Source organism: Electrona antarctica (assembly GCF_951216825.1).
Source record: "Electrona antarctica genome assembly, chromosome: 21".
NCBI classification, from domain to species: Eukaryota; Metazoa; Chordata; class Actinopteri; order Myctophiformes; family Myctophidae; genus Electrona; species Electrona antarctica.
In genome coordinates this window covers 4,057,291-4,084,130 of record NC_136802.1, presented here as the reverse complement: position 1 = coordinate 4,084,130, position 26,840 = coordinate 4,057,291, and the positions used below count along the sequence as shown (strand labels likewise).

Genomic DNA, 26,840 nt, shown 5'->3' with positions numbered 1-26,840 from the left:
GTTCCTCCAACACTGACAGGTGTTCTATTGTAACTGTATAGCAGACAGTAGAGGTTCCCCCAACACTGACAGGTGTTCTATTGTAACTGTATAGCAGACAGTAGAGGTTCCTCCAACACTGACAGGTGTTCTATTGTAACTGTATAGCAGACAAAGGTTCCCCCAACACTGACAGGTGTTCTATTGTAACTGTATAGCAGACAGTAGAGGTTCCTCCAACACTGACAGGTGTTCTATTGTAACTGTATAGCAGACAGTAGAGGTTCCTCCAACACTGACAGGTGTTCTATTGTAACTGTATAGCAGACAGTAGAGGTTCCCCCAACACTGACAGGTGTTCTATTGTAACTGTATAGCAGACAGTAGAGGTTCCCCCAACACTGACAGGTGTTCTATTGTAACTGTATAGCAGACAGTAGAGGTTCCTCCAACACTGACAGGTGTTCTATTGTAACTGTATAGCAGACAGTAGAGGTTCCTCCAACACTGACAGGTGTTCTATTGTAACTGTATAGCAGACAGTAGAGGTTCCCCCAACACTGACAGGTGTTCTATTGTAACTGTATAGCAGACAGTAGAGGTTCCCCCAACACTGACAGGTGTTCTATTGTAACTGTATAGCAGACAGTAGAGGTTCCTCCAACACTGACAGGTGTTCTATTGTAACTGTATAGCAGACAGTAGAGGTTCCTCCAACACTGACAGGTGTTCTATTGTAACTGTATAGCAGACAGTAGAGGTTCCCCCAACACTGACAGGTGTTCTATTGTAACTGTATAGCAGACAGTAGAGGTTCCCCCAACACTGACAGGTGTTCTATTGTAACTGTATAGCAGACAGTAGAGGTTCCTCCAACACTGACAGGTGTTCTATTGTAACTGTATAGCAGACAGTAGAGGTTCCTCCAACACTGACAGGTGTTCTATTGTAACTGTATAGCAGACAGTAGAGGTTCCCCCAACACTGACAGGTGTTCTATTGTAACTGTATAGCAGACAGTAGAGGTTCCCCCAACACTGACAGGTGTTCTATTGTAACTGTATAGCAGACAGTAGAGGTTCCCCCAACACTGACAGGTGTTCTATTGTAACTGTATAGCAGACAGTAGAGGTTCCCCCAACACTGACAGGTGTTCTATTGTAACTGTATAGCAGACAGTAGAGGTTCCTCCAACACTGACAGGTGTTCTATTGTAACTGTATAGCAGACAGTAGAGGTTCCCCCAACACTGACAGGTGTTCTATTGTAACTGTATAGCAGACAGTAGAGGTCCCCCCAACACTGACAGGTGTTCTATTGTAACTGTATAGCAGACAGTAGAGGTTCCTCCAACACTGACAGGTGTTCTATTGTAACTGTATAGCAGACAGTAGAGGTCCCCCCAACACTGACAGGTGTTCTATTGTAACTGTATAGCAGACAGTAGAGGTTCCTCCAACACTGACAGGTGTTCTATTGTAACTGTATAGCAGACAGTAGAGGTTCCCCCAACACTGACAGGTGTTCTATTGTAACTGTATAGCAGACAGTAGAGGTTCCTCCAACACTGACAGGTGTTCTATTGTAACTGTATAGCAGACAGTAGAGGTTCCTCCAACACTGACAGGTGTTCTATTGTAACTGTATAGCAGACAGTAGAGGTTCCCCCAACACTGACAGGTGTTCTATTGTAACTGTATAGCAGACAGTAGAGGTTCCTCCAACACTGACAGGTGTTCTATTGTAACTGTATAGCAGACAGTAGAGGTTCCTCCAACACTGACAGGTGTTCTATTGTAACTGTATAGCAGACAGTAGAGGTTCCTCCAACACTGACAGGTGTTCTATTGTAACTGTATAGCAGACAGTAGAGGTTCCCCAACACTGACAGGTGTTCTATTGTAACTGTATAGCAGACAGTAGAGGTTCCCCCAACACTGACAGGTGTTCTATTGTAACTGTATAGCAGACAGTAGAGGTTCCTCCAACACTGACAGGTGTTCTATTGTAACTGTATAGCAGACAGTAGAGGTTCTCCCAACACTGACAGGTGTTCTATTGTAACTGTATAGCAGACAGTAGAGGTTCCTCCAACACTGACAGGTGTTCTATTGTAACTGTATAGCAGACAGTAGAGGTTCCCCCAACACTGACAGGTGTTCTATTGTAACTGTATAGCAGACAGTAGAGGTTCCCCCAACACTGACAGGTGTTCTATTGTAACTGTATAGCAGACAGTAGAGGTTCCTCCAACACTGACAGGTGTTCTATTGTAACTGTATAGCAGACAGTAGAGGTTCCTCCAACACTGACAGGTGTTCTATTGTAACTGTATAGCAGACAGTAGAGGTTCCCCCAACACTGACAGGTGTTCTATTGTAACTGTATAGCAGACAGTAGAGGTTCCTCCAACACTGACAGGTGTTCTATTGTAACTGTATAGCAGACAGTAGAGGTTCCTCCAACACTGACAGGTGTTCTATTGTAACTGTATAGCAGACAGAGGTTCTCCCAACACTGACAGGTGTTCTATTGTAACTGTACTAGAATTTCGCGGGCCTTCGGCCCGCTCATCCCAGAGTTGCGTTGCCCCGCGTTGCGATACAGAAGTCCACAGGTACAGAAGTCCACAGTGACACGCGTTGTATGCAGCTGTTTTGTGTTGCAGCGCGTGCGCGCGTGTGCGTGTAGTGTTGTTGGTGTTGTTGTGATCCATCGTCACCCCTACACAGCAGTCATTAATTAATGGTCTTGACTTGATTGCCTATGCGTTGAAGTTATATAGGGTGAAAAGCGTGAAATGCACAGGCTCATGTTACATCGCTGCTGGCTGCCACTGCCACTCTCTCTCTCTCGCTCTCTTCTCTCTCCTCCCTCGCTGGGGGGGGGGGGGGGGATTAGTTGCGCTGCCTTCGACAGTGCTATACTTCTCCAGCAGCGGTGCAGAACCGAGAGAGTGACACATTCTTTTGGATGTAAACTGCGCAACGTTTAGCTTTAAAGATCGGATTGTGTAGTCGCACCGGTGCTACAAAGTGAATTGTACAACTTGCACGGTGATATGTGAAGTCGCAAATGCGAGTACGTAGTCGCACTGTCGAGCCCTGTGTAGTGTAGTGTAGTGCAATTTGCGCTGCATCGCGCGGCGATCCAAATCCCCCCCCCCCCCCGCGCGCGCGCGCGCGCACACACACACACACACACACACACACACACACACACACACACACACACACACACACACACACACACACACACACACACACACACACACACACACACACACACACACTGTACGTAGCTTTTTGTTGTTGCAGCGCGCGCGTGTGCGTGTGGTGTTGCTGTTGTTGTTCGTATCCATATATGCGCCTCGGGTGTGGGGATCGCCACGTGAGGGGGCTAGCCAATAAGGGCCCTGTGTTGCATGTGGAGAATTGTGTAGGTTAGTGTGTGTGGTGTAGCCGAACGGGGTGGTGAGAACATGAGGGGGATGTAGCACAGCAATCGGTGACCCCTACATTAAGCTGTGTTGCTCCCAAGATGCAGTGCAAATGCTTGTTGTAGCAACCGTAGCCAATGGGAAAACAGGATGCAGTGTTGCCAGGTCCGCGAATTGTAAGCGAGTTGTAAGTAGCGTGTTGAATGGCATTTTTTCTGGGCTTGTTTTCATAGACGTGGCAACAAATTAGGCGGGGGTGTCGGTGCTTGTGGCGTGTTTGTTTATTATTTATATTGATATTGTTTGCGAGTGTGGACGGGAGCCGGCTTTAGTGGCAGTGCGATGACAATTTTTACGCGGGTGGTGTGGAGTGTGGCCGAGCGGCGCGACATTAGGAGATAGGGAACGAACGACGCGGAGGGTAAGTGTGTGACGTGTTAGTGTGTTGTTGCAGTGTGTGTTGCAGCGTGTTGCAGCGTGTCAGTGACGTAGTAGCTGGTGACTTTCTTTTCGTGGTTCGGGCTTTGGGGACACCTTCTCAAATGTATAATAGATAGCAGACAGTAGAGGTTCCCCCAACACTGACAGGTGTTCTATTGTAACTGTATAGCAGACAGAGGTTCTCCCAACACTGACAGGTGTTCTATTGTAACTGTATAGCAGACAGTAGAGGTTCCCCCAACACTGACAGGTGTTCTATTGTAACTGTATAGCAGACAGTAGAGGTTCCCCCAACACTGACAGGTGTTCTATTGTAACTGTATAGCAGACAGTAGAGGTTCTCCCAACACTGACAGGTGTTCTATTGTAACTGTATAGCAGACAGTAGAGGTTCCCCCAACACTGACAGGTGTTCTATTGTAACTGTATAGCAGACAGTAGAGGTTCCCCCAACACTGACAGGTGTTCTATTGTAACTGTATAGCAGACAGTAGAGGTTCCCCCAACACTGACAGGTGTTCTATTGTAACTGTATAGCAGACAGTAGAGGTTCCTCCAACACTGACAGGTGTTCTATTGTAACTGTATAGCAGACAGTAGAGGTTCCCCCAACACTGACAGGTGTTCTATTGTAACTGTATAGCAGACAGTAGAGGTTCCTCCAACACTGACAGGTGTTCTATTGTAACTGTATAGTAAGGTTGGGCGATATGCCAATTGTTTTCAATCGCCCATCGTCTGTCCAAAAATCGCCGATGGACGATATATTCGTGTCATAAAAGTAAAGTGAGAACAGCTCACTACAGGTCGCAAAAAAGCCAGATCTACAAGCTCTCAAGGCGCCGCGTCCTGCCTGTTTTTGCAGCGCCGTTCGCTACGCGTTGAGAGCTTGTAGATCCGTCTATTTTTGCAGCGCAGCGCAGCCAGGGTAACAAAATAAAAAATAAGTTACAGGTGGAGATGAAGTGAAGTTGGAACGGACAAGCAGCTGCAAGCTAAGCTAACATCACAACCACTGGCTGGTGACAGTGTTGTTAGCCGCAGCAACATGTAGCCTGCCCTGGTAACTTCTCCTCCCCGGAGAACTCTTGCCTCCCCGCACCGTCGGGGAGGCTGATCCACAAGCTCTCAAGGCATCGCGTCCTGCCTGTTTTTGCAGCGCCGTTCGCTACGCGTTGAGAGCTTGTAGATCTGTCTATTTTTGCAGCGCTGGTGTCGGGGTTCGTTCACGTTGTCAATAAAAAAATAACCTAGATTACAGGCGGAGATGAAGTTCAATCAGTGGGTTGAATAAGTAGCTACACGCTAAGCTAAGCGCTAAGCTAACGATCCCCGAGCCTACACTAACACTAGCAGCCTGTTTTTTATTTTCCCCCCGACTTCACGGGTGGCGCATTGGGATTGTGATGAGACACGAGACAGCAGTGTGCATTCTGTTGTGACTGTATATTATTAAACTGCATGGGTCTGGACTCCGGAGCATAAACAACATGTAGGCTACAGTACAGTAGCCTCCCTCGGCTCGGTCCCTCCCAGCCTTTACTCTGGCTGCCAGAGTGTTCCCCGATGCTGCGGTGCGGGGACTGGGAGGAGGAGGGGAATGGGAGGAGGGGGTTTCCACCCGGCCCAAAAGAAATAAATCGTCCCGAAAAATCGCCTAATAAACATATTCGGCGATTGGACTCGTCATTGACGATAGATTCGTATCGTCACCCAACCCTACTGTATAGCAGACAGTAGAGGTTCCTCCAACACTGACAGGTGTTCTATTGTAACTGTATAGCAGACAGTAGAGGTTCCTCCAACACTGACAGGTGTTCTATTGTAACTGTATAGCAGACAGTAGAGGTTCCCCCAACACTGACAGGTGTTCTATTGTAACTGTATAGCAGACAGTAGAGGTTCCTCCAACACTGACAGGTGTTCTATTGTAACTGTATAGCAGACAAAGGTTCCCCCAACACTGACAGGTGTTCTATTGTAACTGTATAGCAGACAGTAGAGGTTCCTCCAACACTGACAGGTGTTCTATTGTAACTGTATAGCAGACAGTAGAGGTTCCTCCAACACTGACAGGTGTTCTATTGTAACTGTATAGCAGACAGTAGAGGTTCCCCCAACACTGACAGGTGTTCTATTGTAACTGTATAGCAGACAGTAGAGGTTCCCCCAACACTGACAGGTGTTCTATTGTAACTGTATAGCAGACAGTAGAGGTTCCTCCAACACTGACAGGTGTTCTATTGTAACTGTATAGCAGACAGTAGAGGTTCCTCCAACACTGACAGGTGTTCTATTGTAACTGTATAGCAGACAGTAGAGGTTCCCCCAACACTGACAGGTGTTCTATTGTAACTGTATAGCAGACAGTAGAGGTTCCCCCAACACTGACAGGTGTTCTATTGTAACTGTATAGCAGACAGTAGAGGTTCCTCCAACACTGACAGGTGTTCTATTGTAACTGTATAGCAGACAGTAGAGGTTCCTCCAACACTGACAGGTGTTCTATTGTAACTGTATAGCAGACAGTAGAGGTTCCCCCAACACTGACAGGTGTTCTATTGTAACTGTATAGCAGACAGTAGAGGTTCCCCCAACACTGACAGGTGTTCTATTGTAACTGTATAGCAGACAGTAGAGGTTCCTCCAACACTGACAGGTGTTCTATTGTAACTGTATAGCAGACAGTAGAGGTTCCTCCAACACTGACAGGTGTTCTATTGTAACTGTATAGCAGACAGTAGAGGTTCCCCCAACACTGACAGGTGTTCTATTGTAACTGTATAGCAGACAGTAGAGGTTCCCCCAACACTGACAGGTGTTCTATTGTAACTGTATAGCAGACAGTAGAGGTTCCCCCAACACTGACAGGTGTTCTATTGTAACTGTATAGCAGACAGTAGAGGTTCCCCCAACACTGACAGGTGTTCTATTGTAACTGTATAGCAGACAGTAGAGGTTCCTCCAACACTGACAGGTGTTCTATTGTAACTGTATAGCAGACAGTAGAGGTTCTCCCAACACTGACAGGTGTTCTATTGTAACTGTATAGCAGACAGTAGAGGTTCCTCCAACACTGACAGGTGTTCTATTGTAACTGTATAGCAGACAGACAGAGGTCCCCCCAACACTGACAGGTGTTCTATTGTAACTGTATAGCAGACAGTAGAGGTTCCTCCAACACTGACAGGTGTTCTATTGTAACTGTATAGCAGACAGTAGAGGTTCCTCCAACACTGACAGGTGTTCTATTGTAACTGTATAGCAGACAGTAGAGGTTCCTCCAACACTGACAGGTGTTCTATTGTAACTGTATAGCAGACAGTAGAGGTTCCTCCAACACTGACAGGTGTTCTATTGTAACTGTATAGCAGACAGTAGAGGTTCCTCCAACACTGACAGGTGTTCTATTGTAACTGTATAGCAGACAGATTGTGACAGGCCTAAACATTCTCCCCTGTCTCACCACACACACAGGAACAGTTTTGTCGTGAGTTTTGAGATGTAATAATTGTGGAAATATTCAAATTCTCCCATTACGCACAAGATTGGTAACGGACGATCATGAGAGAAACAATCAGTGATCGGGATCGGTCCCAAAAAACCTAATCGGAGCATCCCTGTGTTTATAGATGGTTGCGTCCCCTAGTCTCAAACGAGCAGTTTACTTCCCGGTCGGGCAACCTGAAAGCAAACTCCACCTGCGCAAATGTTTTACTGGTGCCCAACCCTTATTGATTAATGGCCAGTAGCCACCCATCGACTTCTCTAATATACGGCAACCTTCCCCGTGTTTCTTCACTAGTCCGATCCAGAAGAACACAGTTTGCCGGCCACTGCTACAGAGCTGACAATGAGGTTATATCTTCCCTTCTTCTCTGGAGTCCTGCCTCAAAGCAGACCAGAGGTAGAAAACTGTGGGACTAGGGACACATGCATCAGTAAGCAGGAACTGGGGATGGCAAAGAAGGACCGTTAAGTCTGGCGTGGCACTGTGAGATCCATGATGATCTAAACGGGAAGTCTGGCGTGGCATTGTGAGATCCATGATCTCAACGGGAAGTCTGGCGTGGCATTGTGAGATCCATGATCTCGACCGCGGTCGAAAAATGACATCCCGGTGCTACCAGCCCCAACAGAGGGACTTAATATGCATTTATTGTGTGTATATATTTGATTACCGTTGACATATGTTCCTTTATATATTTCCAGGATTCCTCCGAGTCGTTCCAGGGCGCCACCAGCCCCAGCAGAGGGACCCCCCGGCGTGGGGACATGACCTCCAGCCCCGGCAGGGACCTGCCTCCGTTTGAGGACGAGTCCGAGGGTATCCTGGGAGACCAGACCCTTCTGGAGGAGGAGGAGGATGGGGATGGAGAGGAGCTCATTGGAGACGCCATGGAGAGGTGAGTCATCTTTATTTATTATAATAATTAATGTTACAAACGGAGCGAGGAATGCAGGCGTTGTTGCCTGGATCAACGACAGGTCTCCTCCAGGTCTGGATCAACGACAGGTCTCCTCCAGGTCTGCTCCAGAGGGGCGCAACAACGCAAGCGTAAAAAAAAAATCTAAACAGTATCCAGGTTTGGTGAGTCGCGGGGGGGCGTGTGCACGTAACGAGCACGTGCGCAACAAATTCACGGAACCGCGCTCAACGTAAATACGCTTGCGTTGTCGCACCGCGACTGCTCCCCTGCAGTGCTCCGCGCAAAAACGCAGGTCTCGTTGAAAATGAACTATAGCCACGTTTTATCGCTCCACGTTTGCAAGGCCCTTTAATGTTACTAATGTATTGGAGGTGACCATGTTTATGATTTATGAATCTAATATTTAGGGATGCACGATTAATCCATTTAGGCCTGATGACGATAATAAAAAGGCTTCTAAATCCTAATAGTTTCCTGAAAAAACCATGTTTCTGTGTCAGTTGTGCTCAACCTTTCTCATGTTAAGAACCCCCAGAATTATCTCTATTGGGCCACGGACCCCCATCTCAAAATATGTTGTTCCAGGGACCCCCCCAGAAGCAAAGATTTGAGATAAAACTCAAAAAAATATATATTCAAAGATTTGCGCCACATTTTCATGACTTTTCAAAAATAGCAGACCTACAAGCTCGTAGTGCGCCACTCGGTGCCGCGCTATGAGCTTGTAGATCTGCTATTTTTCAATAGCTAAAGTATAACGTAATGCTTTAAAACACAAAGGGGTTCCCGCCCAAAATGGGTTAATCTGTAGCATAATCGGAATTGGCCATATCGGCCATAAAAATGCTATATCGGAATTGTCTCAAAATAATACAGATTATTTAATCGGTTTTCAACAGCAAAGAATAAATCTACATTTAATTTGTGTACTCATCTCATTCACTAGTCATTCACTTGGAAAAGTATTATGCTATTTATTGCTTGAATACTTTTAAGTCCATTCTAAGCATTAGTTTTGCACAAAAAACACTCCTTGGGCTAAAAACGGCCATAGCCGTCATCACAAGTGTGATGAGGTCAGCACATTTTGGGGACATTTGGGTAAGTGACTATGGCCAAATTTAGTCCAAGAAGTGTTTTTCATGCAAAACTAATGCTTGGAATTGATTCAGAATCATGAAAACCTTCTAGTTTGACACGTCACATGATACTTAAAGCATAATGAAATTTAGAAAATATTGCCTTTATAATAGGTTATCATTAGGGCCATCTTGGATTAAGACAAATTTAGGGTATTTGCAGTGAGCAGATTAGGGTAGGTTTTTTTATCCTGGCTAGTAGACCTAATGAATCAGGTGAGAAACAAAATAATCCAATTTTGTCCAAACTGAGAGGATTTTTTTACCTTTTACCTTTTCTAGAGAGTCTGGACCGATGTTGTCCCAAGGAATTGTTAGACCATACATTGAGAGTGTAAAATGAAACCAAATGGCCCCGTACGGGTCCATTTGGTTTCATTTTACACTCTCAAGAGTTAAATTTGCCTATTGTTAAACATCTGCATTACTTCATTTACAAGAAGTCTACACATTTAGATAATGCAGAAGAATTGTTATTTTGATCAACATTTGCGAACAGCATGGAATTGTGTGTCAACGGCAACTTAAACATTCTTTAGTTTTGGGTCTAAATGTCAGAGGCTAAATGTCATCAAATGGTGGTTCTGTGGCTCAAATGCAGAATAAATAAATGGACCTTGACGTGAAAAGGGTTGAAAAGCACCGGCGATAACCCATTTAGACCTGAGGACGATTCTACAAATGTCTTCTAAACCCTGACAGTTTTCTGAAAAACCCCATGTTTCTATATCAGTGGTTCTCAAAATATTTCATGTCAAGGACCCCAAAAATTGAATGTAATTGGCCGCCGACCCCCATCTGGAAATATGTTCCCCCCAGAAGCAAAGATTTGAGTTAAAAACGTTGGCTCTGAAAGAATATATATTCAAAGATTTGCGCCACACTAACGATTTTCCAAAAATAGCAGACCTACAAGCTTGTAGATCTGCTATTTTTCAATAGCTTAAGTATAACATAATGCTTTAAAACACCAAAAGGGGTTCCCGCCCAGAATGTGTTAATTAACGTGTGGTGTCTGTCTCATCCAATCAGGGACTACCGTGTCATCCCGGAGTTGGACCGCTACGAGGCGGAGGGGCTGGACCTGGACGACGAGGACCTATCAGAGCTCAGCCCCGGAGCCAGGGCCGCCGCCGAGGAGGCCATGAGGAGGCGGGACCGAGAGAGGGGCGTTTCTGATAGGCTGAGGAGAGGACTGTTATATGGTGAGACGCCTGTGTCTGCCCGTCCGTCCTTCTGTCTGTCTGTCTGCCTGTCTGTCTGTCTGCCCGTCTGTCTGTCTGCCCGTCTGTCTGTCTGCCCGTCTGTCTGTCCGTCTGCCCGTCTGTCTGCCTGTCTGTCTGTCCGTCTGTGAGAGGAATCGATGATAGACTAAAGACCTATTCATACTCCAGTTTGAGTATCATCGTACCCAGAGCCTTAGATATAGACAGAGTTACACAAACTGCGTTCACTTCATGGGGCTTCAGTCCAATGGCGGCTCTCCTACATAGACTTCTGTTGAGACTGGGGACAACAAATAGGGACAAGTCCTGGACCGGAAGTAGGCAGAAATGCATTGGACTCAGGGCAACAGCCCAGCTTTAATGATCTTAAATCCCTTTTATTTTAGATTGTTTTGTAGTAATAGTACAACATAAACATTTAAGAGACTTTAGTTGTTACTGTACAATACTTTAAAACAGTTGTCATGTTGCACACATGCTTAAAATGGCTCTTATTTGCGCCGCCCTCGTTGAAAACAATGTATTTCCAACTCCAGCTTGTACCAGTTCAAGGCTGCATGAACAGCGCTCGAGCGAGCGATGTTTCTGCCCCCTCAACGTCGCAACTCTTCTATTAGATGGCTCTGATCGTACCAAAACCTAACCCGGGGAAGTAGGGAAGAATGTGCACCCATCAGCCACAGAGACACCTCTGACTCCATCAGCCACAGAGACACCTCTGTGACTCCATCAGTCACAGAGACACCTCTGTGACTCCATCAGCCACAGAGACACCTCTGTGACTCCGTCAGCCACAGAGACACCTCTGTGACTCCGTCAGCCACAGAGACACCTCTGTGACTCCATCAGCCACAGAGACACCTCTGTGACTCCATCAGTCACAGAGACACCTCTGTGACTCCATCAGTCACAGAGACACCTCTGTGACTCCGTCAGCCACAGAGACACCTCTGTGACTCCATCAGTCACAGAGACACCTCTGTGACTCCATCAGTCACAGAGACACCTCTGTGACTCCATCAGCCACAGAGACACCTCTGTGACTCCATCAGCCACAGAGACACCTCTGTGACTCCGTCAGCCACTGAGACACCTCTGACTCCATCAGCCACAGAGACACCTCTGACTCCATCAGCCACAGAGACACCTCTGACTCCATCAGCCACAGAGACACCTCTGACTCCATCAGCCACAGAGACACCTCTGACTCCATCAGCCACAGAGACACCTCTGACTCCATCAGCCACAGAGACACCTCTGTGACTCCGTCAGCCACAGAGACACCTCTGTGACTCCGTCAGCCACAGAGACACCTCTGTGACTCCGTCAGCCACAGAGACGCCTCTGTGACTCCATCAGCCACAGAGACACCTCTGACTCCATCAGCCACAGAGACACCTCTGTGACTCCATCAGCCACTGAGACACCTCTGACTCCATCAGCCACAGAGACACCTCTGTGACTCCATCAGCCACAGAGACACCTCTGACTCCGTCAGCCACAGAGACGCCTCTGTGACTCCATCAGCCACAGAGACACCTCTGACTCCATCAGCCACAGAGACACCTCTGTGACTCCATCAGCCACTGAGACACCTGACTCCATCAGCCACAGAGACACCTCTGTGACTCCATCAGCCACAGAGACACCTCTGACTCCATCAGCCACAGAGACACCTCTGTGACTCCATCAGCCACAGAGACACCTCTGACTCCATCAGCCACAGAGACACCTCTGACTCCATCAGCCACAGAGACACCTCTGTGACTCCGTCAGCCACAGAGACACCTCTGACTCCATCAGCCACAGAGACACCTCTGTGACTCCGTCAGCCACAGAGACGCCTCTGTGACTCCGTCAGCCACAGAGACACCTCTGTGACTCCGTCAGCCACAGAGACACCTCTGACTCCATCAGCCACAGAGACACCTCTGTGACTCCGTCAGCCACTGAGACACCTCTGTGACTCCATCAGCCACAGAGACACCTCTGTGACTCCATCAGCCACAGAGACACCTCTGTGACTCCATCAGCCACTGAGACACCTCTGTGACTCCATCAGCCACAGAGACACCTCTGTGACTCCATCAGCCACAGAGACACCTCTCTGACTCCGTCAGCCACAGAGACACCTCTGTGACTCCGTCAGCCACTGAGACACCTCTGTGACTCCGTCAGCCACTGAGACACCTCTGTGACTCCGTCAGCCACAGAGACGCCTCTGTGACTCCGTCAGCCACAGAGACACCTCTGTGACTCCGTCAGCCACAGAGACACCTCTGTGACTCCGTCAGCCACTGAGACACCTCTGTGACTCCGTCAGCCACTGAGACACCTCTGTGACTCCGTCAGCCACTGAGACACCTCTGTGACTCCGTCAGCCACAGAGACGCCTCTGTGACTCCGTCAGCCACAGAGACACCTCTGTGACTCCGTCAGCCACAGAGACACCTCTGACTCCATCAGCCACAGAGACACCTCTGTGACTCCGTCAGCCACAGAGACACCTCTGTGACTCCGTCAGCCACAGAGACACCTCTGTGACTCCGTCAGCCACAGAGACACCTCTGTGACTCCGTCAGCCACAGAGACACCTCTGTGACTCCGTCAGCCACTGAGACACCTCTGTGACTCCGTCAGCCACAGAGACACCTCTGTGACTCCATCAGCCACAGAGACACCTCTGTGACTCCATCAGCCACAGAGACACCTCTGTGACTCCATCAGCCACTGAGACACCTCTGTGACTCCATCAGCCACAGAGACACCTCTGTGACTCCATCAGCCACAGAGACACCTCTCTGACTCCGTCAGCCACAGAGACACCTCTGTGACTCCGTCAGCCACAGAGACACCTCTGTGACTCCATCAGCCACAGAGACACCTCTGTGACTCCATCAGCCACAGAGACACCTCTGTGACTCCATCAGCCACAGAGACACCTCTGTGACTCCGTCAGCCACAGAGACACCTCTGTGACTCCGTCAGCCACAGAGACACCTCTGTGACTCCATCAGCCACAGAGACACCTCTGACTCCATCAGCCACAGAGACACCTCTGACTCCATCAGCCACAGAGACACCTCTGACTCCATCAGCCACAGAGACACCTCTGACTCTATCAGCCACAGAGACACCTCTGTGACTCCATCAGCCACAGAGACACCTCTGACTCCATCAGCCACAGAGACACCTCTGACTCCATCAGCCACAGAGACACCTCTGACTCCATCAGCCACAGAGACACCTCTGTGACTCCGTCAGCCACAGAGACACCTCTGTGACTCCGTCAGCCACTGAGACACCTCTGTGACTCCGTCAGCCACTGAGACACCTCTGTGACTCCATCAGCCACAGAGACACCTCTGTGACTCCATCAGCCACTGAGACACCTCTGTGACTCCATCAGCCACAGAGACACCTCTGTGACTCCGTCAGCCACAGAGACACCTCTGTGACTCCATCAGCCACAGAGACACCTCTGTGACTCCATCAGCCACAGAGACACCTCTGTGACTCCATCAGCCACAGAGACACCTCTGACTCCATCAGCCACAGAGACACCTCTGTGACTCCATCAGCCACTGAGACACCTCTGACTCTATCAGCCACAGAGACACCTCTGTGACTCCATCAGCCACTGAGACACCTCTGACTCCATCAGCCACAGAGACACCTCTGACTCTATCAGCCACAGAGACACCTCTGTGACTCCATCAGCCACTGAGACACCTCTGTGACTCCATCAGCCACTGAGACACCTCTGTGACTCCATCACCTCTGTGACTCCATCAGCCACAGAGACACCTCTGTGACTCCATCAGCCACTGAGACACCTCTGTGACTCCATCACCTCTGTGACTCCATCAGCCACTGAGACACCTCTGTGACTCCATCACCTCTGTGACTCCATCAGCCACAGAGACACCTCTGTGACTCCGTCAGCCACAGAGACACCTCTGTGACTCCGTCAGCCACTGAGACACCTCTGTGACTCCATCAGCCACTGAGACACCTCTGTGACTCCGTCAGCCACAGAGACACCTCTGACTCCATCAGCCACAGAGACACCTCTGTGACTCCATCAGCCACTGAGACACCTCTGTGACTCCATCAGCCACTGAGACACCTCTGTGACTCCATCAGCCACTGAGACACCTCTGTGACTCCGTCAGCCACAGAGACACCTCTGTGACTCCATCAGCCACTGAGACACCTCTGTGACTCCATCAGCCACTGAGACACCTCTGACTCCATCAGCCACAGAGACACCTCTGTGACTCCATCAGCCACTGAGACACCTCTGTGACTCCATCAGCCACTGAGACACCTCTGTGACTCCATCACCTCTGTGACTCCATCAGCCACAGAGACACCTCTGTGACTCCGTCAGCCACAGAGACACCTCTGTGACTCCGTCAGCCACAGAGACACCTCTGTGACTCCGTCAGCCACTGAGACACCTCTGTGACTCCATCAGCCACAGAGACACCTCTGTGACTCCATCAGCCACAGAGACACCTCTGTGACTCCATCAGCCACAGAGACACCTCTGACTCCATCAGCCACAGAGACGCCTCTGACTCCATCAGCCACAGAGACGCCTCTGTGACTCCGTCAGCCACAGAGACACCTCTGTGACTCCATCAGCCACTGAGACACCTCTGTGACTCCGTCAGCCACAGAGACACCTCTGACTCCATCAGCCACAGAGACACCTCTGTGACTCCATCAGCCACAGAGACACCTCTGTGACTCCATCAGCCACAGAGACACCTCTGTGACTCCATCAGCCACAGAGACACCTCTGTGACTCCGTCAGCCACAGAGACACCTCTGTGACTCCGTCAGCCACAGAGACACCTCTGTGACTCCGTCAGCCACAGAGACACCTCTGTGACTCCGTCAGCCACAGAGACACCTCTGTGACTCCGTCAGCCACAGAGACACCTCTGTGACTCCGTCAGCCACAGAGACACCTCTGTGACTCCGTCAGCCACAGAGACACCTCTGTGACTCCATCACCTCTGTGACTCCGTCAGCCACAGAGACACCTCTGTGACTCCGTCAGCCACAGAGACACCTCTGTGACTCTCCCTCAGTAGCGCCATGTTTTTTCTCCTAACGTTTCCGTTTGTGTTTATTTTTATTTTTTTACAGACAGCGAGGATGAGGATGACGAGCGGCCAGCAGCACGGAGAAGACGATTGGCTGAGAGGGCGGCGGAGGGCGTGGCCGGAGAGGCAGAGGACGAGGAGATGATCGAGAGCATCGAAAACCTGGAAGACATGAAGGTTTATTATTATTATTATTATTATTAGGAATGATACCTGAAGATATAACCAGCTTAGTGGCCTTGTGGTTAGAGTGTCCGCCCTGAAACTGGGAGGTCGGGGGTTCGATCCCCGGCCGGGTCATCCCAAAGGTCCCAAAAGGGGACCCAATGCCTCCCTGCTTGGCACTCAGCATCAATGGGTTGGATTGGGGGTGTAAATCTTTGAATATATACTTTCAGAGCGTCAAATCTTTGCTTCTGGGGGAGTCTCTGGAACAACCTATTTTCAGATGGGGTCGGCAGCCAAATTACATCACATTTTGGGGTCCTTGACATGAAATATTGAGAACCACTGATATAGAAACATGGGGTTTTTCAGAAAATTGTCATGATTTAGAAGACCTTTTTTAAATTTCGACGTCAGGTCTAAATCAGTTAATATTCTTCTTCCATCAGAGAGTGGGTGTAACTCTTTAATATTAATATTCTTCCAGGGCCACACGGTCAGAGTGGGTGTAACTCATATTATTAATATTCTCCCAGGGCCACACGGTCAGAGAGTGGGTGTAACTCATATTATTAATATTCTTCCAGGGCCACACGGTCAGAGAGTGGGTGTAACTCATATTATTAATATTCTCCCAGGGCCACACGGTCAGAGAGTGGGTGTAACTCATATTATTAATATTCTTCCAGGGCCACACGGTCAGAGAGTGGGTGTAACTCATATTATTAATATTCTTCCAGGGCCATACGGTCAGAGTGGGTGTAACTCTTTAATATTAATATTATTCCAGGGCCATACGGTCAGAGTGGGTGTAACTCATATTATTAATATTCTTCCAGGGCCATACGGTCAGAGTGGGTGTAACTCATATTATTAATATTCTTCCAGCGCCATACGGTCAGAGTGGGTGTAACTCATATTATTAATATTCTTCCAGCGCCATACGGTCAGAGTGGGTGTAACTCTTTAATATTAATATTCTTCCAGGGCCATACGGTCAGAGAGTGGGTGTAACTCATATTATTAATATTCTTCCAGGGCCACACGGTCAGAGAGTGGGTGTAACTCATTAATATTAATATTCTTCCAGGGCCACACGGTCAGAGAGTGGGTGTAACTCATATTATTAATATTCTTCCAGGGCCACACGGTCAGAGAGTGGGTGTAACTCATATTATTAATATTCTTCCAGGGCCACACGGTCAGAGTGGGTGTAACTCATATTATTAATATTCTTCCAGGGCCATACGGTCAGAGAGTGGGTGTAACTCATATTATTAATATTCTTCCAGGGCCATACGGTCAGAGAGTGGGTGTAACTCATATTATTAATATTCTTCCAGGGCCACACGGTCAGAGAGTGGGTGTAACTCATATTATTAATATTCTTCCAGGGCCACACGGTCAGAGTGGGTGTAACTCATATTATTAATATTCTTCCAGGGCCACACGGTCAGAGTGGGTGTAACTCATATTATTAATATTCTTCCAGGGCCATACGGTCAGAGAGTGGGTGTAACTCATATTATTAATATTCTTCCAGGGCCATACGGTCAGAGTGGGTGTAACTCATATTATTAATATTCTTCCAGGGCCACACGGTCAGAGAGTGGGTGTAACTCATATTATTAATATTCTTCCAGGGCCACACGGTCAGAGAGTGGGTGTAACTCATATTATTAATATTCTTCCAGGGCCACACGGTCAGAGAGTGGGTGTAACTCATATTATTAATATTCTTCCAGGGCCACACGGTCAGAGAGTGGGTGTAACTCATATTATTAATATTCTTCCAGGGCCATACGGTCAGAGAGTGGGTGTAACTCATATTATTAATATTCTTCCAGGGCCACACGGTCAGAGAGTGGGTGTAACTCATATTATTAATATTCTTCCAGGGCCACACGGTCAGAGAGTGGGTGTAACTCATTATTAATATTCTTCCAGGGCCACACGGTCAGAGAGTGGGTGTAACTCATATTATTAATATTCTTCCAGGGCCACACGGTCAGAGAGTGGGTGTAACTCATATTATTATTAATATTCTTCCAGGGCCATACGGTCAGAGAGTGGGTGTAACTCATTAATATTAATATTCTTCCAGGGCCACACGGTCAGAGAGTGGGTGTAACTCATTAATATTAATATTCTTCCAGGACCACACGGTCAGAGAGTGGGTGTAACTCATTAATATTAATATTCTTCCAGGGCCACACGGTCAGAGAGTGGGTGTAACTCATATTATTAATATTCTTCCAGGGCCACACGGTCAGAGAGTGGGTGTAACTCATATTATTAATATTCTTCCAGGGCCACACGGTCAGAGAGTGGGTGTAACTCATATTATTCATATTCTTCCAGGGCCACACGGTCAGAGAGTGGGTGTAACTCATATTATTCATATTCTTCCAGGGCCACACGGTCAGAGAGTGGGTGTAACTCATATTATTAATATTCTTCCAGGGCCACACGGTCAGAGTGGGTGTAACTCATATTATTAATATTCTCCCAGGGCCACACGGTCAGAGAGTGGGTGTAACTCATATTATTAATATTCTTCCAGGGCCACACGGTCAGAGTGGGTGTAACTCATATTATTAATATTCTTCCAGGGCCACACGGTCAGAGTGGGTGTAACTCATATTATTAATATTCTTCCAGGGCCACACGGTCAGAGAGTGGGTGTAACTCATATTATTAATATTCTTCCAGGGCCACACGGTCAGAGTGGGTGTAACTCATATTATTAATATTCTTCCAGGGCCACACGGTCAGAGAGTGGGTGTAACTCATATTATTAATATTCTTCCAGGGCCACACGGTCAGAGAGTGGGTGTAACTCATATTATTATTCATATTCTTCCAGGGCCACACGGTCAGAGTGGGTGTAACTCATATTATTATTCATATTCTTCCAGGGCCACACGGTCAGAGTGGGTGTAACTCATTAATATTAATATTCTTCCAGGGCCACACGGTCAGAGTGGGTGTAACTCATATTATTATTCATATTCTTCCAGGGCCTCACGGTCAGAGTGGGTGTAACTCATTAATATTAATATTCTTCCAGGGCCACACGGTCAGAGAGTGGGTGTAACTCATATTATTAATATTCTTCCAGGGCCACACGGTCAGAGAGTGGGTGTAACTCATATTATTAATAATATTCTTCCAGGGCCACACGGTCAGAGTGGGTGTAACTCATATTATTATTCATATTCTTCCAGGGCCTCACGGTCAGAGTGGGTGTAACTCATTAATATTAATATTCTTCCAGGGCCACACGGTCAGAGAGTGGGTGTAACTCATATTATTAATATTCTTCCAGGGCCACACGGTCAGAGAGTGGGTGTAACTCATATTATTAATATTCTTCCAGGGCCATACGGTCAGAGTGGGTGTAACTCATATTATTATTCATATTCTTCCAGGGCCTCACGGTCAGAGTGGGTGTAACTCATTAATATTAATATTCTTCCAGGGCCACACGGTCAGAGAGTGGGTGTAACTCATATTATTAATATTCTTCCAGGGCCACACGGTCAGAGAGTGGGTGTAACTCATATTATTAATAATATTCTTCCAGGGCCACACGGTCAGAGTGGGTGTAACTCATATTATTATTCATATTCTTCCAGGGCCTCACGGTCAGAGTGGGTGTAACTCATTAATATTAATATTCTTCCAGGGCCACACGGTCAGAGAGTGGGTGTAACTCATATTATTAATATTCTTCCAGGGCCACACGGTCAGAGAGTGGGTGTAACTCATATTATTAATATTCTTCCAGGGCCTCACGGTCAGAGTGGGTGTAACTCATTAATATTAATATTCTTCCAGGGCCACACGGTCAGAGAGTGGGTGTAACTCATATTATTAATAATATTCTTCCAGGGCCACACGGTCAGAGAGTGGGTGTAACTCATATTATTAATAATATTCTTCCAGGGCCACACGGTCAGAGAGTGGGTGTAACTCATATTATTAATATTCTTCCAGGGCCACACGGTCAGAGTGGGTGTAACTCATATTATTAATATTCTTCCAGGGCCACACGGTCAGAGTGGGTGTAACTCATATTATTAATATTCTTCCAGGGCCATACGGTCAGAGAGTGGGTGTAACTCATATTATTATTAATATTATTATTAATATTCTTCCAGGGCCATACGGTCAGAGTGGGTGTAACTCATATTATTAATATTCTTCCAGGGCCATACGGTCAGAGAGTGGGTGTAACTCATATTATTATTAATATTATTATTAATATTCTTCCAGGGCCATACGGTCAGAGTGGGTGTAACTCATATTATTAATATTCTTCCAGGGCCACACGGTCAGAGTGGGTGTAACTCATATTATTCATATTCTTCCAGGGCCACACGGTCAGAGAGTGGGTGTAACTCATATTATTAATATTCTTCCAGGGCCACACGGTCAGAGAGTGGGTGTAACTCATATTATTAATATTCTTCCAGGGCCACACGGTCAGAGAGGGTGTAACTCATATTATTAATATTCTTCCAGGGCCACACGGTCAGAGAGTGGGTGTAACTCATATTATTAATATTCTTCCAGGGCCACACAGTCAGAGAGTGGGTGTAACTCATTAATATTATTCATATTCCAGGGCCATACGGTCAGAGAGTGGGTGTAACTCATATTATTAATATTCTTCCAGGGCCACACGGTCAGAGAGTGGGTGTAACTCATATTATTAATATTCTTCCAGGGCCACACGGTCAGAGAGTGGGTGTAACTCATATTATTAATATTATTATTAATATTATTATTAATATTCTTCCAGGGCCACACGGTCAGAGAGTGGGTGTAACTCATATTATTAATATTATTATTAATATTATTATTAATATTCTTCCAGGGCCACACGGTCAGAGAGTGGGTGTAACTCATTATTATTAATATTCTTCCAGGGCCACACGGTCAGAGAGTGGGTGTAACTCATTAATATTAATATTCTTCCAGGGCCACACGGTCAGAGTGGGTGTAACTCATATTAATATTAATATTCTTCCAGGGCCACACGGTCAGAGTGGGTGTAACTCATATTAATATTAATATTCTTCCAGGGCCACACGGTCAGAGTGGGTGTAACTCATTAATATTAATATTCTTCCAGGGCCACACGGTCAGAGTGGGTGTAACTCATTAATATTAATATTCTTCCAGGGCCACACGGTCAGAGTGGGTGTAACTCATTAATATTAATATTCTTCCAGGGCCACACGGTCAGAGAGTGGGTGTAACTCATTAATATTAATATTCTTCCAGGGCCACACGGTCAGAGTGGGTGTAACTCATTAATATTAATATTCTTCCAGGGCCACACGGTCAGAGAGTGGGTGTAACTCATTAATATTAATATTCTTCCAGGGCCACACGGTCAGAGAGTGGGTGTAACTCATTAATATTAATATTCTTCCAGGGCCACACGGTCAGAGTGGGTGTAACTCATATTAATATTAATATTCTTCCAGGGCCACACGGTCAGAGTGGGTGTAACTCATATTAATATTAATATTCTTCCAGGGCCACACGGTCAGAGTGGGTGTAACTCATTAATATTAATATTCTTCCAGGGCCACACGGTCAGAGAGTGGGTGTAACTCATTATTAATAATATTCTTCCAGGGCCACACGGTCAGAGAGTGGGTGTAACTCATTAATATTAATATTCTTCCAGGGCCACACGGTCAGAGTGGGTGTAACTCATATTATTAATATTCTTCCAGGGCCACACGGTCAGAGAGTGGGTGTAACTCATATTATTAATATTCTTCCAGGGCCACACGGTCAGAGAGTGGGTGTAACTCATATTATTATTAATATTCTTCCAGGGCCACACGGTCAGAGTGGGTGTAACTCATATTATTAATATTCTTCCAGGGCCACACGGTCAGAGAGTGGGTGTAACTCATATTATTATTAATATTATTATTAATATTCTTCCAGGGCCACACGGTCAGAGAGTGGGTGTAACTCATATTATTAATATTCTTCCAGGGCCACACGGTCAGAGAGTGGGTGTAACTCATATTATTATTAATATTATTATTAATATTCTTCCAGGGCCACACGGTCAGAGAGTGGGTGTAACTCATATTATTAATATTCTTCCAGGGCCACACGGTCAGAGAGTGGGTGTAACTCATTAATATTATTAATATTCTTCCAGGGCCACACGGTCAGAGAGTGGGTGTAACTCATATTATTAATATTCTTCCAGGGCCACACGGTCAGAGAGTGGGTGTAACTCATTATTATTATTAATATTCTTCCAGGGCCACACGGTCAGAGAGTGGGTGTAACTCATTATTAATATTAATATTCTTCCAGGGCCATACGGTCAGAGAGTGGGTGTAACTCATATTATTAATATTCTTCCAGGGCCACATGGTCAGAGAGTGGGTGTAACTCATATTATTAATATTCTCCCAGGGCCACACGGTCAGAGAGTGGGTGTAACTCATATTATTAATATTCTTCCAGGGCCATACGGTCAGAGTGGGTGTAACTCATATTATTAATATTCTTCCAGGGCCACACGGTCAGAGAGTGGGTGTAACTCATATTATTAATATTCTTCCAGGGCCACACGGTCAGAGAGTGGGTGTAACTCATTATTAATATTAATATTCTTCCAGGGCCACACGGTCAGAGTGGGTGTAACTCATATTATTAATATTCTTCCAGGGCCACACGGTCAGAGAGTGGGTGTAACTCATATTATTATTAATATTCTTCCAGGGCCACACGGTCAGAGAGTGGGTGTAACTCATTATTATTAATATTCTTCCAGGGCCACACGGTCAGAGAGTGGGTGTAACTCATATTATTATTAATATTCTTCCAGGGCCACACGGTCAGAGAGTGGGTGTAACTCATATTATTATTAATATTCTTCCAGGGCCACACGGTCAGAGAGTGGGTGTAACTCATTAATATTAATATTCTTCCAGGGCCACACGGTCAGAGAGTGGGTGTAACTCATTAATATTAATATTCTTCCAGGGCCACACGGTCAGAGAGTGGGTGTAACTCATATTATTATTAATATTCTTCCAGGGCCATACGGTCAGAGAGTGGGTGTAACTCATTATTATTAATATTCTTCCAGGGCCACACGGTCAGAGAGTGGGTGTAACTCATTAATATTAATATTCTTCCAGGGCCACACGGTCAGAGAGTGGGTGTAACTCATATTATTAATATTCTCCCAGGGCCACACGGTCAGAGAGTGGGTGTAACTCATATTATTAATATTCTTCCAGGGCCACACGGTCAGAGTGGGTGTAACTCATATTATTAATATTCTTCCAGGGCCACACGGTCAGAGTGGGTGTAACTCATTATTATTAATATTCTTCCAGGGCCACACGGTCAGAGAGTGGGTGTAACTCATATTATTAATATTCTTCCAGGGCCATACGGTCAGAGAGTGGGTGTAACTTATATTATTAATATTCTTCCAGGGCCATACGGTCAGAGAGTGGGTGTAACTCATATTATTAATATTCTTCCAGGGCCACACGGTCAGAGAGTGGGTGTAACTCATTATTATTAATATTCTTCCAGGGCCACACGGTCAGAGTGTGGGTGTAACTCATATTATTAATATTCTTCCAGGGCCACACGGTCAGAGAGTGGGTGTAACTCATTATTATTAATATTCTTCCAGGGCCACACGGTCAGAGTGTGGGTGTAACTCATATTATTAATATTCTTCCAGGGCCACACGGTCAGAGTGTGGGTGTAACTCATATTATTAATATTCTTCCAGGGCCACACGGTCAGAGAGTGGGTGTAACTCTTTAATATTAATATTCTTCCAGGGCCACACGGTCAGAGTGGGTGTAACTCATATTATTAATATTCTTCCAGGGCCACACGGTCAGAGTGTGGGTGTAACTCATATTATTAATATTCTTCCAGGGCCACACGGTCAGAGTGTGGGTGTAACTCATATTATTAATATTCTTCCAGGGCCACACGGTCAGAGTGTGGGTGTAACTCATATTATTAATATTCTTCCAGGGCCACACGGTCAGAGTGGGTGTAACTCATATTATTAATATTCTTCCAGGGCCACACGGTCAGAGAGTGGGTGTAACTCATATTATTAATATTCTTCCAGGGCCACACGGTCAGAGAGTGGGTGTAACTCGTATTATTAATATTCTTCCAGGGCCACACGGTCAGAGAGTGGGTGTAACTCGTATTATTAATATTCTTCCAGGGCCACACGGTCAGAGAGTGGGTGTAACTCATATTATTAATATTCTTCCAGGGCCACATGGTCAGAGAGTGGGTGTAACTCATATTATTAATATTCTTCCAGGGCCACACGGTCAGAGTGGGTGTAACTCATTAATATTAATATTCTTCCAGGGCCACACGGTCAGAGAGTGGGTGTAACTCATTAATATTAATATTCTTCCAGGGCCACACGGTCAGAGAGTGGGTGTAACTCATATTATTAATATTCTTCCAGGGCCACACGGTCAGAGTAGGTGTAACTCATTAATATTAATATTCTTCCAGGGCCACACGGTCAGAGAGTGGGTGTAACTCATATTATTAATATTCTTCCAGGGCCACACGGTCAGAGTAGGTGTAACTCATTAATATTAATATTCTTCCAGGGCCACACGGTCAGAGAGTGGGTGTAACTCATTATTATTAATATTCTTCCAGGGCCACACGGTCAGAGAGTGGGTGTAACTCATATTATTAATATTCTTCCAGGGCCACACGGTCAGAGAGTGGGTGTAACTCATTATTATTAATATTCTTCCAGGGCCACACGGTCAGAGAGTGGGTGTAACTCATTAATATTAATATTCTTCCAGGGCCATACGGTCAGAGAGTGGGTGTAACTCATTATTATTAATATTCTTCCAGGGCCACACGGTCAGAGAGTGGGTGTAACTCATATTATTATTAATATTCTTCCAGGGCCACACGGTCAGAGAGTGGGTGTAACTCATATTATTAATATTCTTCCAGGGCCACACGGTCAGAGAGTGGGTGTAACTCATATTATTATTAATATTATTATTAATATTCTTCCAGGGCCACACGGTCAGAGAGTGGGTGTAACTCATATTATTAATATTCTTCCAGGGCCATACGGTCAGAGAGTGGGTGTAACTCATATTATTAATATTCTTCCAGGGCCACACGGTCAGAGAGTGGGTGTAACTCATATTATTAATATTCTTCCAGGGCCATACGGTCAGAGAGTGGGTGTAACTCATATTATTAATATTCTTCCAGGGCCACACGGTCAGAGAGTGGGTGTAACTCATATTATTAATATTCTTCCAGGGCCATACGGTCAGAGAGTGGGTGTAACTCATATTATTAATATTCTTCCAGGGCCATACGGTCAGAGAGTGGGTGTAACTCATATTATTAATATTCTTCCAGGGCCACACGGTCAGAGTGGGTGTAACTCATTAATATTAATATTCTTCCAGGGCCACACGGTCAGAGAGTGGGTGTAACTCATTAATATTAATATTCTTCCAGGGCCACACGGTCAGAGAGTGGGTGTAACTCATTAATATTAATATTCTTCCAGGGCCACACGGTCAGAGAGTGGGTGTAACTCATTATTATTAATATTATTATTAATATTCTTCCAGGGCCATACGGTCAGAGAGTGGGTGTAACTCATATTATTAATATTCTTCCTGGGCCACACGGTCAGAGAGTGGGTGTAACTCATATTATTATTAATATTATTATTAATATTCTTCCAGGGCCACACGGTCAGAGAGTGGGTGTAACTCATATTATTAATATTCTTCCAGGGCCTCACGGTCAGAGTGGGTGTAACTCATATTATTAATATTCTTCCAGGGCCATACGGTCAGAGAGTCGGTGTAACTCATATTATTAATATTCTTCCAGGGCCACATGGTCAGAGAGTGGGTGTAACTCATATTATTATTAATATTCTTCCAGGGCCATACGGTCAGAGAGTGGGTGTAACTCATATTATTAATATTCTTCCAGGGCCATACGGTCAGAGAGTCGGTGTAACTCATATTATTAATATTCTTCCAGGGCCATACGGTCAGAGAGTCGGTGTAACTCATTATTATTCATATTCTTCCAGGGCCATACGGTCAGAGAGTCGGTGTAACTCATATTATTAATATTCTTCCAGGGCCACACGGTCAGAGAGTGGGTGTAACTCATATTATTAATATTCTTCCAGGGCCACACGGTCAGAGAGTGGGTGTAACTCATATTATTATTAATATTATTATTAATATTCTTCCAGGGCCACACGGTCAGAGAGTGGGTGTAACTCATATTATTATTAATATTCTTCCAGGGCCACACGGTCAGAGAGTGGGTGTAACTCATATTATTAATATTCTTCCAGGGCCACACGGTCAGAGAGTGGGTGTAACTCATTATTATTAATATTCTTCCAGGGCCTCACGGTCAGAGAGTGGGTGTAACTCATATTATTAATATTCTTCCAGGGCCACACGGTCAGAGAGTGGGTGTAACTCATATTATTATTAATATTATTATTAATATTCTTCCAGGGCCACACGGTCAGAGAGTGGGTGTAACTCATATTATTAATATTCTTCCAGGGCCTCACGGTCAGAGTGGGTGTAACTCATATTATTAATATTCTTCCAGGGCCATACGGTCAGAGAGTCGGTGTAACTCATATTATTAATATTCTTCCAGGGCCACACGGTCAGAGTGGGTGTAACTCATATTATTAATATTCTTCCAGGGCCACACGGTCAGAGTGGGTGTAACTCATATTATTAATATTCTTCCAGGGCCACACGGTCAGAGTGGGTGTAACTCATATTATTAATATTCTTCCAGGGCCACACGGTCAGAGAGTG

At 46.0% G+C, this 26,840-nt stretch overlaps 1 protein-coding gene across 1 annotated transcript in view; it reads left to right on the top strand.

The window, feature by feature from the left end:
- mcm2 (minichromosome maintenance complex component 2) overlaps positions 1-26,840 on the top strand; it is a 50,140-nt gene that overhangs the window by 6,133 nt on the left and 17,167 nt on the right. The window contains exons 2-4 of the mRNA XM_079491451.1: positions 8,072-8,265; positions 10,461-10,633; positions 15,815-15,948. Of these exons, the coding sequence (XP_079347577.1) occupies positions 8,072-8,265; positions 10,461-10,633; positions 15,815-15,948 (501 nt within the window). The remainder of the gene's footprint in view (positions 1-8,071; positions 8,266-10,460; positions 10,634-15,814; positions 15,949-26,840) is intronic.